Raw genomic sequence first — 12878 nt, 5'->3', positions numbered from 1 at the left:
TTTTTTTTTTTTTTTTTTTTTTTTTTTTTTTTTTTTTTTTTTTTTTTTTTTTTTTTTTTGCGTCTTCCATGCTCTATAAACTATCATATGTAAAAAATCTTCCCCGTATTTCAAGCAATGAATAATCATTTTTCTGACTGTTCCTAATTTAAATGGGCAGACTTGCTCCAAAAAATCTATCTTGAAATTATGAAGGAAATGTGGACAGATTCTAACTTGAGGCTTCTCTTGGTATCTCAACAGATTTGTAGAGCTCTTGCCTACATTCATGGAGGAATAGGAGTATGCCATAGGGACATTAAGCCACAGAATCTACTGGTTTGGTTTAAAAACTTTATGATTTTTTTGTTCTTGTGGTTATTTGAAAGCTACTTGCTGATAAGGTTGTTGTTCAGGTTAATCCACATACTCATCAGGTCAAGCTGTGCGATTTTGGAAGTGCAAAAGTTCTGGTAGGGTCTTCTTTTGAGTCTGATCTCTCGACAATGCAGATATTCTTTTTAGTAGTGGGTCTATTATGTTGCTTCTATTCGTCATTTTTGTGCATAATGCTTATTTTGCTTCCTTTTCACTCATTATTATCAGGTGAAAGGCGAGCCAAATATATCATATATTTGTTCTCGTTATTATCGAGCACCCGAACTAATATTCGGGGCTACTGAATACACTACCGCAATTGATATATGGTCTGCAGGCTGTGTTCTTGCTGAGTTACTTCTTGGACAGGTACTTCTTTCTCATTCTTTGCAAAGCAGGGAAGGATCAGAAGATTCTCTGTTCCTCCCGTCCTGTCTCTTCTCTCTCTCTCTTACTGGCTTGCTTAAATCTTGTAGCCTCTCTTTCCTGGTGAGAGTGGCGTCGATCAGCTGGTCGAAATAATCAAGGTTAATTACCTGACTTTATTCTTAAGAGAATAAGTTGCCATTTCATGAACTACAGTTTCCTTTTAGTTGAAATGCTCTCTTTGTAATAGGTACTTGGGACTCCTACCCGTGAAGAAATTAAATGTATGAACCCAAATTATACTGAGTTTAAGTTCCCACAAATCAAGGCTCATCCCTGGCACAAGGTAAGTTAAGTACATTTGTTTTCAAAATGCATCACTTATTTTTTATGTTTTCGGTTTGCCAATCTTCTTTTCCCTTGCAGATATTTCACAAGCGCATGCCACCAGAAGCAGTGGATCTTGTCTCAAGACTCCTCCAGTATTCTCCAAATCTTAGGTGCACTGCTGTGAGTGTTTTCCTTTCCTTATGCGCTACCTCCTTCTCACGTATCTTCACGATTAATGATGAGAAATTGTTATCTGCTACTTATATGTATTTTTCAATGAAAACAGTTAGAGGCTTGTATCCATCCCTTCTTTGATGAACTCCGGGATCCCAATACTCGTCTTCCGAATGGGCGCCCCCTGCCTCCGCTCTTCAACTTCAAACCCCAAGGTTTTATTTCTTCCTTGTCAATTTATTATTGGTCTGTTCATACATCTGTTTGCAATGATGTAGTTCGTACTCCTTGAAATATAACAATGTTTTAACTAATAACTTATATGCCTAAATATCTTAAAGTGAAGGAAATTGACGGACCTCTTAGAATCCAAAAACAATGACGGTTCGAGCCTCGTTTGATAATCCTTTGGTTTTTTGAAATTTAAGCTTTTAAACATCACTTCGACCCATGGAGTTCTTTGTTTTGTTATCTACCCGGAATGTTTCAACATCCCATCTAAGTTTTAAAAACTAGAAAAAGTAGTTTTAGAAAACTTGTTCCTTTTTTTAGAATTTAGCCAAAAAATTGAATTTTTCTTTAGGGAAAGAAGAGAAACTATTGTAAAGAAATTGTGAGTTACAATCTCAGTTCTAAAAATCTAAAAACACAAAAAATCAAATAGTTATGAAATGAGACTTAAAACTTTTTTTGACCTTTATTAGCATAAGAATTTCCGCTTCATGCACTGAATTGATGCATTCTCATTGAAACTACATGAACTAAATCAGTAATGAAACAAAAATGTAGTATCAGAGTGAAAAGTTGAACAATGACAATGTTACCGGAACTGTAAGTGCAGAAGTATATATACACATATATATGTGTGTATATATATCTTTTAAGCTATTATGAACATCTAAAGATTTTCTGCATTATGTTATTGAATATGGTGTGTTGGCATGAGATCTGCAGAGCTGAAAGGCGCAACTTTGGAGCTTCTCTCTAAACTCATTCCAGAACATGCTCGTAAGCAGTGCTCTTTCCTTGATTTTTAGATCAAAATGCGAAGTAAATGATATTTTCCTCGTCAGACAGGTATGAAAATCCTTGAAAATGTAACTGTATGTCTGTGAACATCAATTGTAATGCATTTTTATTAGAAAAAAATTTTATGGAGGATTAACGCTGCTTGTTGATGTGGGTCGAATGTTGGCTATTGAAATAACTGTTCACTAGGATTATGACTTTTCTGTCTTAAAAATGATTAGACTGCTGGCCTATATTTGAATGATGTATCGCTTCATCGAGTATAAGGTGGCTCGTGCAGGTAGATTGATTTATTTTGAATGGTAAGGAACGACCTACCGATCTATCAAACTTGGGATGACTATGATTATCATTATTGAAGGTTTACTAATGAACTCTAGAAACCATCTTTCTTTTACGACCAAATCAACCAAACTTAGTCGACCGCAACGTGTGGCATGTATTGATTGTGCTGGAGGAACTTTTATTGATTAAATTGATCCACAAAGTTAGATCCTTAAACTTTTGTGATCGAAGTGTCGAACGACATCTGAAAGTCATTTTTTAGCAGGAATCTATGGGAATGCCAACTGTTCTTTTGTTTTTGGTTGTTCAAAGATGTTTGGGAACTAGGATGAAAATTAATTTTGCACTTGTGATTTGGTATTGGATGTCTTCCCTATTTTTATTACTTTTTTTTATGTTTAAATATTATTTTGGTTGGATGTATAGTAAGAATTGCTACTAGTTTTATGAATGTTGAATTATGCTCAATCTTAAATTTGTTATTAGTTTCTTTAGAAATGCTTTACGAGATAAATTTCTTTTAAGCTAACGTGTCTCTCTCGTATGAATGCATGCTAGTTGTCGTTTAATACGTCAAAGTGAGCTTAATTTATTGTATTGAGTTACGTATTCTTTCTTTTGATGTTATAAGTATAAATTTTCATATCGTTCCTTTATAGAAATAAATAATAATAATTATAATAAAGGCATAAAAAAAAAATTAAGCTTGTTTTCAAAAAAAAATTGTGGTGTAAATTTATAACATTTAAAAATGTATTTTAGGTAAATGTTCAAATACTTTCAAAATTTTATTTCAACTCGATAAAGCTAATGTTTTAACGTTAAATGTACGCAACCTTCCAATACCCTTGCCAATATGAAGATATGTCTCGATTAATAACAAAATATGTTAAAGAATTGTAGATGTTGGATGATAAAAGTCCCACATCGGTTAATTTAGGGAATGGTTATGGATTTATAATCTAAGAATACACTCTCCATTGGGATGAGGTTTTTTGGGAAGCCCAAAGCAAAGCCATGAGAGCTTATGTTCAAAGTGGACAATATCATATCATTGTGGAGAGTCATTTTCGTCTAACAGTAGAATTTGAAGTCTCTTGAAAATGTAACTAATTGGAAATTTTTTTTGTGATTTAAAAAAAATATATGTTATTGGGTTGGGTTCAGTTGTGACCGTCTCGAACTCATTTACATGTTATTATTTGAATATTTGCCTTATATTTTCAAACGTGGTTGTGTTTGAGTTTTTTTTTATATACAAAAAAACACCAAAACCTATCATTATTATAAAAAAAAATTATTAATTTCACATTTTTACTTATTTTTATCAAATCAAAGTCCCAAAAGCTAAAAAAAGACATAAATTATGACAATAACCGTCATTTTCTTTAAAAACTCGAGTAATAGAACTAAATAATTCTTATAAACAATTATTATCGAATTTTTAATGTATGATTAAAAATAATTTTAACAATTTTTTTTTTTTTTTGAAAGTTTATAATCCTCAAATCATATTTTTATATAATTTAACTAATTTAGTATAAAAATAAGTAAAAAAAACATTTTTACATATTTTCCCTTAATTTTTTCCAATAATTAAAATATCTACTACATTCAAATATTTTAAAATTGGGTCGAACCCATTATCTAATAATAATATATGACGAGACAATTTACGATCCGAACAATTAAATTATAATGTCAAAAAATCTGACAATATAAAGTTGACCGACCTGACCCACCATAAACAGCTTTTAAGTAATAAAAAATATTTTAAATAATAAAATAATTATCAAACAAAACCCTAATCCAATTCAACTCAATCTGGATGAGTTTGTTGTACTTCACCATAGTTAGGAAGTGAAACTGAAGTAGGCCAATCCCAATATTCTCCACGGCGGAAGACCTCAAAATCTCCTCTCCTTTGATCGACGGTATTATAAATGATTCTCTGATTCTCTCCGGCGGCCATCTCTCCGCGCTTCTTCACTTTTAGAAGCGTGGTAGAGAGATTTTGCATTACTATCACAGCATTTTCTGCGTTTCATTTCTCTCAGGTACGACTTTTTTCTCCAATGTTCGTTTCCGAATTCTCTAGATCTAGAAAATTTGTGCTGTTCGACGGTCTTGTAGTTTGTATGCTTCGATTGCTCGTAGAAATTACGAAGGAGGATTGGATTGGATTGATTTTGCATGTGAGATTTCGAAGTCTTTTGAGTGATTTGAATGATCGGATGCTTGTGAAATGGGGCTCGTATCGTACTCATATTGTTTGTCGGTTCTTTTCATTGATTTCCATCGAAAACTGGACGTTTGATCGGTTAGGGCTGGGGAGGGAAGACGAAGAAGTGTTCTTAGGGAGAATAGGGAAAAAAAAGTGTAATAAAAAGAGTTTTTTATTTATTATATTAATTTTATTTATTTTTTATATAATTAACTTAATTAAAAATAATTTATATCAAGGGTATATTTAAATTTTTTGATGTTTCAAATAGTTGGATGAATTCATGGGTTTAAAAGTATATATTTTTACTTAAAATAAATCATATTTTCATATATCTTTTTTTAATTTATAATTACTTTTTGATGATTTACTCTCTAAAAGTTCTTGGAGGTACTAATATTATTTCAATGTTTGACAATAAATATTTGAAATACTAAGATTTTTGCTCTAATATAACTAAAAAACTAAAAGTAAGTTGGTTAGTTTATGAAAATTAAGCTTATAAACATTACTTTTGCCTATGAGTTCTTTGTTTAGGTGTGAAAATTAAAAAATTTAAGCCCCATTTGACGACCCTTTGGTTTTTTGTTTTTGAAAATTAAGTTTAAAACACTATTTTTACGCTCGGTCTAGTTTTGTAAACTAAAAAAGTTTTGTTTTTGGAATTTGACTAAGAATTCAAACACGTAAAAATCATGATACAAAAATTATAGGAAAGCGAGCATAAATTTCAAAAACTAAAACGAAAAAAAAAAAAGGTTATCAAATGGGGTCATAATTTTTAAAAACGTGTTTTCGTTTTAAGAATTTTACTAACAATTTAAACCGTTATGAAAACCATAGTAGAAAATTGCGAGAAAGCAAACATAGATTTCAAAGAGAGAGAACTAAAACTGAGAGCTCATTTTGATAATCATTTGGTTTTTGGTTTTTGGACATTGGAGTTGTTTTCTCATCAATTCTCTACAATGAGTTCATCTTTCTTAACAACGCGTTTTTCGACTTCCTATTCATTTGATGCCCGTATCTCTTGCCTATTTTTTGTTGTGTTAGTTTGCAGCTTAAAGGCTCATCTACCACCAAATCATTTCTACCAGAATATAAGAATGGTACGTTTTCTCAACTTTGTCGAAGAAGTTTAGATGTATTACATACTCAAAACACAGTGTGGGAGACATGGCTTGTACGAGTATATATACGCAGTTATATTTATTTTTTTCTGTTTGGTTTACTTTGTCCGTTATTTTGTCGATGTGTAGGCTGGTGACAATTGTGGTGTTGAAGTTGATAACATTGACTGGGACACTGAAGATGAGCTTGAAATTGAGAGTATACCTTTAGCCTCTCATGCGAGTTTGACATTTCCTAGTGTTGAGGCAAATATGGTATGTCATGTCTACATTTGTAAGGAAGCTTGCGTGTGTTGCGTCTTTCCGTGATTGATCGGTGGTAATTTACTGTGTTCGATGATGCTGAACTGTATGGATAAAGTAATATGGCGCATGTTATCTTTATGACTAAATAATTATCAAGCTAGTATGTCGTTTTGTTCGATTTCAACACCGTGATATGGCGCGTGATATTATCGTTTTAGCTTAGATGAAAGTATTGGATTTTGTTGCATAAATAACTCTACTCTATTTTTTCCCCTACGAAGGCAAGCTCATCTGCAGGTCCCTCCAACTCTAAGATAGTTGATCATTTTATAGGAATGGGATTTTCTGCAAAAATGGTCATGAAAGCTATCGAGGAAAATGGTAACGTTATTTGTTTATTTAATAATCTTTTAAGAAAAGAAACATGATTTTTGTTTATTGTGGAAAAAAAAAAAGTGCCTGCTTAATTTTGTTGATGGACTATCCAGGAGAGGAAAATACTAATTCTATACTCGAGACCCTCCTCACATTGTCGGTGAGTTTCTCCGATGATGACGTGCTAATTCATCAAAGTTAGTTTATTGTGTAATTGTTTTGTTTATACGTGATATGTTCGTTCCCCGTCAAAAGACTGTAGTCGATGTAAGTGAATGTCTCACGTGTATCATATCATGCAATGGAAACATGTGAACTTTCATATTTTCTTGGCCTAATGAACTGGATTTCAATTGTTTAGGAAATTGTCGAGATCTCAACCAGTTGTTTCATAAGATACTCAAAGATCTTCGAATAGAACTAGAAGTCAATATATTGAATTAATTTCTTCCTCCTCTGGCAGGCTCTTGAAAACTCTCCTCCAAAGCAGCAGCATGTTGATACTGATGAGTCCTTTTCGGAATATGAAGGAAGCTTTCTGGATGATTTTACTGATCTAGACAGTGATTCTGAAAATGAGGTTGTTAGATTTTCTTCGGTTTCATACTAATTTTGTGAACATGTCTTTGCAACTCAGTATTTCATGATACTTTGGTCCATCATGTAGGGGCCTGCAAAACCTGTATCTGATGTTGACAACAAATTGATATTCTTGGTGGACATGGGGTACTCCGAAGATGAAGCTAATGCAGCAATAGAGAGATGTGGTTAGTACCTCTCTGTAGGCTTTTTAAATCTATAATATCTAAGCATGACGTCTCTAGGTTCTAAAATTAGTTGCATTTTTCTAGCAAAGCTTTGCTTTTGGGATTCTTCCCAGATGTAATCTTGAATGATTTCTATGGGATAAGAAGATTAACTCTTCGTCATGCTTTGTGTTATTGTTGGGGACGTGTTGTTTAAGATTTGGTAGGAGAAAACCTTGTTGTTACTTAACAATATGTCCATGATGATTGGTGTGATCATCATAGAAGCTTTGATTTCTACCTTGATTTATAGATTTTCAATCAAGCATTGAATGGGTGTCTCAGAGCCCCGAAGGGGGTGGACACCGGACGGTGTGCCAGCAAGGACGCTGAGTTCGAAGGGGGTGGAGACCAGGCAGTGTGCCAAGAAGGACGTTGGGCCCAAAGGGGGATTGATTGTGAGATCCTACATCGATTGGAGAGGCGAATGAAACATCCCTTATAAGGGTGTGAAAACCTCTACCTAGCAGACGTATATTAAAACCTTGAGGGGAAGCCCGGAAGGGAAAGTCAAAAGAGGACAATATCTGTTAGTGGTGGGCTTGTGCCGTTACAAGAGTTTTTGAGGAAGGCAAGGAAAAAAAAGTTACATAATTTCTATATAGCATAGGAACAATCTCGATTATGTGGGGCCCTATGCCTTTCAAGTTTGAGAATGCATCGTTGAAACGGTCTTCTTTTGTGTTTTTCTTTGAAGTTTGGTGGTGGTGGGATGATCTAGTTGAGATTTCAATTTTAGTTAAAATTGAATAACAATGAGTCAAAACTTGGAATCTAGGTCTTCATTGGATGGAGGAAATTGTCTCTATTACATTAGTTCAATGCGCACACACAAAAAAAGCTTAGGAAAGCCAAACTTATTTCGTTGGTAGCAAAGGAAGAGCAATCTCGGAGACAAATATGTAAAAAACGATGGCTAGAGGGTGACATAAATTCCAAATGTTTCCATCGTATCACGACTTCAAGAAATGAAAGAGTACCATCATGGAAATTCTATCAACACAAGGCAAAAGTTTAGTAAACGAAGATGAAATTATCTCAGAATTTGTGTCTTTTTACACATCCTTATATACACAGGACGATGCCCTCATCAAATTTCCTAGTGATCTTGAGTGGATTCCTATTGATCAACGACAAGCTGCCTCCCTTGAGGTTGATTTTATCGAATAAAAGGTTGGGAAGGCTATACAACACCTGGGCTCTGACAAAACTCGAGGACCAGATGGTTTTATCTCAGAATTTTTAAAAAAGTGTTGGAACATTTTAAGAGATTTGAAGATGAGCTTTGAGAGTTGGTTAGATTTGGTTTTTCGCAATGGGGGGTTTGTATATTGAACTTTTGTAATTACTAGTGTGAGACTCCACATTAGTTGGGGATGAGAACGAAACATTCTTTAGAAGGGTGTGGAAACCTCTCCCTTGCAAACGCGTTTTAAAAACCTTGAGGGGAAGCCTAAAAGGGAAAGCCCAAAAAGAACAATATCTACCGCTGTGGGCTTGGGCTGTTACAAATGGTATTAGAGCCAAACACTGGATGAGGTGGTGTGCCAGCAAGGACGCTAGGGGGTGGATTGGGGGGTCCCACATCGATTGGAGAAGGGAACAAGTGTCAACGAGAATGCTGGGCTCCGAATGGAGTGGATTGTGAGATCCCACATTGGTTGGGGAGGAGAACGAAACATTCTTTATAAGGGTGTGGAAACCTCTCCTTAGTAGACGCGTTTTAAAAACCTTGTGGGAAAACCCAAAAAAGACAATATCATCTAGTGGTGGGCTTGAGCGGTTACAACTAGGTTTGTCTCATTCTTTCGGATGAGGTCCTTTCTTGTATTTAGTGTTCGAGCTTTATTAGTTGCTTTGTTTTTTTTTTTTTTTTTGCATGAACTTATACATTCTTTTATATTTCTCTAGTTTCATATATATGTAAATACTTTCGTTGTGCTTTTAGTGGGATTCATATTACTTATCTGCTAATTTTTGGTCACTTAATATAAGAATACATTTTTCAACATTGCAGGTGCGCATTCCTCAATTGCAGAGCTGACAGATTTTATTTCTGCTGCTCAAATTTCTAAGGCTGCAGATGTTCTTCTTGGTGATCTCCCGGATAGGGTAACTTTTTCTATCCTATCAAATTCTTTGTTTTAAAGTGCTGACATTATAACAAAAAATAAACCGCTTAAACGTCTCGCTGAAATTAATAGAGACCGTATCACATCGATAATTTCATTTCAATAGAACATATTTTTGCTTGATTATTTGAACAGCCAAAGCCGAAGAATCTCGATGGCTGCAGTAAACTTAAAAAAAGAAGGCATTATGATTATGAGGCATGGAAAAAGAAAAAACCGAAATGCTTTGATGACGACGACGAGACGATTCGTTTGCCAAATCCAATGCTCGGGTTTGGGGTACCCAATGAACTGTGTCCTACAGTTCAGAGAAAGCTTCCAGAGGCAGCCATTGGACCTCCCTACTTTTACTATGAAAATGTGGCACTCGCTCCAAAAGGAGTGTGGAATACGATTTCCCGCTTCTTATATGATGTCGAACCCGAATTTGTTGATTCCAAACATTTCTGTGCTGCTGCAAGAAAAAGAGGCTATGTTCATAATCTCCCAATACATAACAGATTTCCTCTCCTCCCAATGCCTCCTCACACTATACATGAAGCATTCCCTTTAACTAGGAAATGGTGGCCTTCATGGGATACTAGAACGCAATTGAATTGTTTACAAACTTGCATTGGAAGCGCTCGACTGACCGACAGAATTCGCAAAGCTCTTGAAGATTACGATAGCGAACGTGATCCACCATTGACCGTGCAAAAGTTTATCTTAGATCAATGTCGGAAATGGAATTTGGTTTGGGTTGGAAAAAATAAGGTCGCCCCGCTCGAGCCTGATGAAGTCGAAATGCTTCTCGGATTCCCCAAGAACCATACTAGAGGAGGTGGAATCAGTAGAACAGACAGATACAAGTCTCTTGGCAATTCATTCCAGGTACCTATCTTTTCATTCTCTTCTTTGTCTTATCATCTTGGATCGCTCTGAATTTCCTTTCGAATGTTATTGATTGCTCAGTGCTCGAACTGCATCGGTATTATTATTATTTTGGTTAAGATACCGTTTTGGTCCCAATACTCTGTTACTTGTTCGGTTTTAGTTTCTGTACTTTCAAATGTCCAAATATACGTTCAATAAATCTTAAAATTAGTCTCCGTATTAGCTAAATGTTATCTTTTCCAAAGAAAGGAAGTCGTGAAAAACGTTGGGACTACTTACTAACTATAAGGACTAGTTTTAAGATTTAATGATCGCTCTGAATTTCCTTTCGAATATTATTGATTGCTCAGTGCTTGAACTGCATCGGTTAAGATACCGTTTTGGTCCCAATACTTCGATACTTGTTCTGTTTTAGTTTTTGTACTTTCAGATGTCCAAATATACGTTAAATAAATCTTAAACGTTGCCTTTTCCAAAAAAAAGGAAGTCCTCGTTAACCTTCAATTTTGAAAGAAAACGTAGGGACTATTTACTAACAATAAGGACTAGTTTTAAGATTTAATGAACAACATTTGATAGTATAAGGATCAAAATGGATTGAGACCGAAAGGACGGAGACCAAATTGATATCTTAACCAATATTTTTTTTATAATTGGGTATCAAACAGAGATCACTTCTGGAGTTACATTGAACTCATGGCCTGCTCCTGTCCCGCTAGGCTTGGGAGGCTTTGCCCACGACCAGCCAAGCAAGGATTTCAAACGACCAAGTCTTCCACGGTTTAGGATGTTTTGGTTGTGATATCTTACAAGGTATTTGGCTACAACTTTTGTTGTTTCAGGTCGACACGGTGGCGTACCATCTCTCGGTCTTGAAGGACATGTTCCCGGGTGGAATCAACCTTCTGTCTCTCTTTTCTGGTATCGGAGGTGCAGAAGTGGCACTTCATCGTCTAGGCATCCCTCTTAAAAATGTTGTCTCAGTCGATATTTCGGAAGTGAACCGAAACATTGTGCGAAGTTGGTGGGAGCAAACGAACCAAAAAGGGACTTTGATTGATCTTGCTGATGTGCAAGAGCTAGATGCAGATAGGTTACAGTATTATATGAACCTATTTGGAGGTTTCGATCTCGTGGTCGGAGGGAGCCCTTGTAATAACCTTACAGGTAGCAATAGGTACACTCGGGACGGACTCGAAGGCAAAGAATCCATCTTGTTTTACGACTACTTTAGAATCTTAGACTTGGTCAAGTGTATAGCCACCAAAACTGAATAATTTGATTGTAAAGCAAGCTACTCCCATCTTTCAACGGTCAAAAAACATGCTATTTTATAGAACAAAAGTAACCTTGTTTCAGTAAATAATTAACTGTTGGAAGATGAGGCTTTAATCCCATCATTGTTTGGCCATTGAAGGCTGCTGTATTGTTAATCTCTACATTTTTATTTATACAACAATTTTATGCTTTCATTACATTATATTAAAATATATATATGATTTTATATTAATATTTCCGTGTCGTATTGTAAATTTAATTTATTTTTGTAATGTATTGTAGGTCTATTTATTTATTTTAAGATTACATTACATTATGGTCGAAGGTTACAACTCTGGTTGTATAAAGTCATGTTGTAAGTAAATCATCGCACCTACGGTCCAATCAATTGGAATAGAATCAATAGATTCCTTTTCGGGAGCGATTCATCCTTCCCGAACGCAGCATACAACTCTTTGTTGTATTGCACTCTCCAAGTGTGCTTGTTCCCCCCTTCTTTCTTACCAAGTCTTTGTGAAATAACTCCGATGAGAACAAAAAAAAAAAAAAAAGGCGTTAAGAAGCCCTTATGGCCCAACCCTAAACACTCTAAAATCCTTTTTCAAATCTCCTGTCCCTGCAGAAGAAAGGAAAAAAAAATTCACGTTTTTTTCGCTTTTGGGAAGGGAGGATTAAGAAAATCCTATTGATTGGAGCTTTCTCCAAACCTCCGGGCAAAGCATGAAAGAAAAAAGGCTCGAATGGTACGATCCCTCCGTCACCCTAAAATGAAAGGGGCGATCTCGTAGTTCTTGGTCTGCGAAGATACGTTGTTAGGTGCTTCGTTTTATTTACAATTGTATATAGTTTATGTTGAATGCTTAGAATCACTCAAGCTCGACTTGAGCAATCTTACTTGCAGAGTGATTCAAATCATAAACAAGTGTTCTTGATTCAGTTTGGCATAAAGGAAAAATATAAGGAATCCTTTTTCATTTTTTATTTTTAAATTTATGAGCATTAATTATATATTTAAAAGTTTATAGGTATTTTTTTTTAAATAAAGAATACTGATGAAAATTTTAAAAAAATTTAGAGTAAGTCTTAAAATTTTGATGATATTTTTAAATAAAGATGTTTTCAGCTTTTCTTAAGATCGGAAAGCTACTTCTGCTCGAACTCAAGAACGAAACTTAAGTCATTATTCGTTCTTGCTCGTGCTTTCTATAACAGTTCCTTACGAGAGGCTACTGTACTTGTCTAAAAGAAGAAAAGATGCACAAGCCACTTTTTC

The 12878-nt window shown here is 34.9% G+C and overlaps 2 protein-coding genes across 4 annotated transcripts in view; both read left to right on the top strand.

Annotated features, from left to right (window-relative positions):
- Positions 1-2500, top strand: part of LOC111486263 (shaggy-related protein kinase epsilon) — an 8083-nt gene extending 5583 nt beyond the window's left edge. Inside the window, exons 6-13 of the mRNA XM_023133318.1 lie at positions 244-318; positions 396-452; positions 586-726; positions 834-884; positions 974-1069; positions 1150-1233; positions 1340-1442; positions 2182-2500. Of these exons, the coding sequence (XP_022989086.1) occupies positions 244-318; positions 396-452; positions 586-726; positions 834-884; positions 974-1069; positions 1150-1233; positions 1340-1442; positions 2182-2264 (690 nt within the window). The 3' untranslated portion in view covers positions 2265-2500. The remainder of the gene's footprint in view (positions 1-243; positions 319-395; positions 453-585; positions 727-833; positions 885-973; positions 1070-1149; positions 1234-1339; positions 1443-2181) is intronic.
- A 1849-nt stretch (positions 2501-4349) lies between these two features.
- On the top strand, positions 4350-11776 carry LOC111486261 (DNA (cytosine-5)-methyltransferase DRM2). 3 transcript variants are annotated; one of them, XM_023133316.1, is made up of 10 exons: positions 4350-4598; positions 5826-5874; positions 6025-6150; positions 6423-6522; positions 6630-6676; positions 6980-7096; positions 7184-7283; positions 9340-9434; positions 9590-10324; positions 11170-11776. In XM_023133316.1, exons 2-10 carry the CDS (start codon positions 5872-5874, stop codon positions 11602-11604), a joined length of 1758 nt encoding a protein of 585 aa, XP_022989084.1. In that variant the 5' UTR covers positions 4350-4598; positions 5826-5871; the 3' UTR covers positions 11605-11776. The 3 variants fall into 3 exon arrangements, with proteins under 3 accessions (XP_022989084.1, XP_022989083.1, XP_022989085.1); XM_023133315.1 differs by having other exon boundaries at positions 5819-5874; XM_023133317.1 differs by lacking the exons at positions 4350-4598; positions 5826-5874 and having other exon boundaries at positions 6078-6150; positions 6475-6522.
- The last annotated feature ends 1102 nt before the right edge of the window (positions 11777-12878 follow it).

This window comes from Cucurbita maxima, unplaced genomic scaffold (genome assembly GCF_002738345.1).
Source record: "Cucurbita maxima cultivar Rimu unplaced genomic scaffold, Cmax_1.0 Cma_Scf00011, whole genome shotgun sequence".
Classification (NCBI taxonomy): Eukaryota; Viridiplantae; Streptophyta; class Magnoliopsida; order Cucurbitales; family Cucurbitaceae; genus Cucurbita; species Cucurbita maxima.
The sequence above is the reverse complement of the archived record's forward strand: the minus strand, read 5'-3'. Positions and strand labels throughout refer to the sequence as shown.

Excerpts from the sequence above, each read along its gene's own strand:
- LOC111486261 (XM_023133316.1), top strand. Across the intron at positions 6,151-6,422 it reads CTAGTGTTGAGGCAAATATG|GCAAGCTCATCTGCAGGTCC; the intron begins GTATGTCATGTC and ends TCCCCTACGAAG. Across the intron at positions 7,097-7,183 it reads ACAGTGATTCTGAAAATGAG|GGGCCTGCAAAACCTGTATC; the intron begins GTTGTTAGATTT and ends TCCATCATGTAG.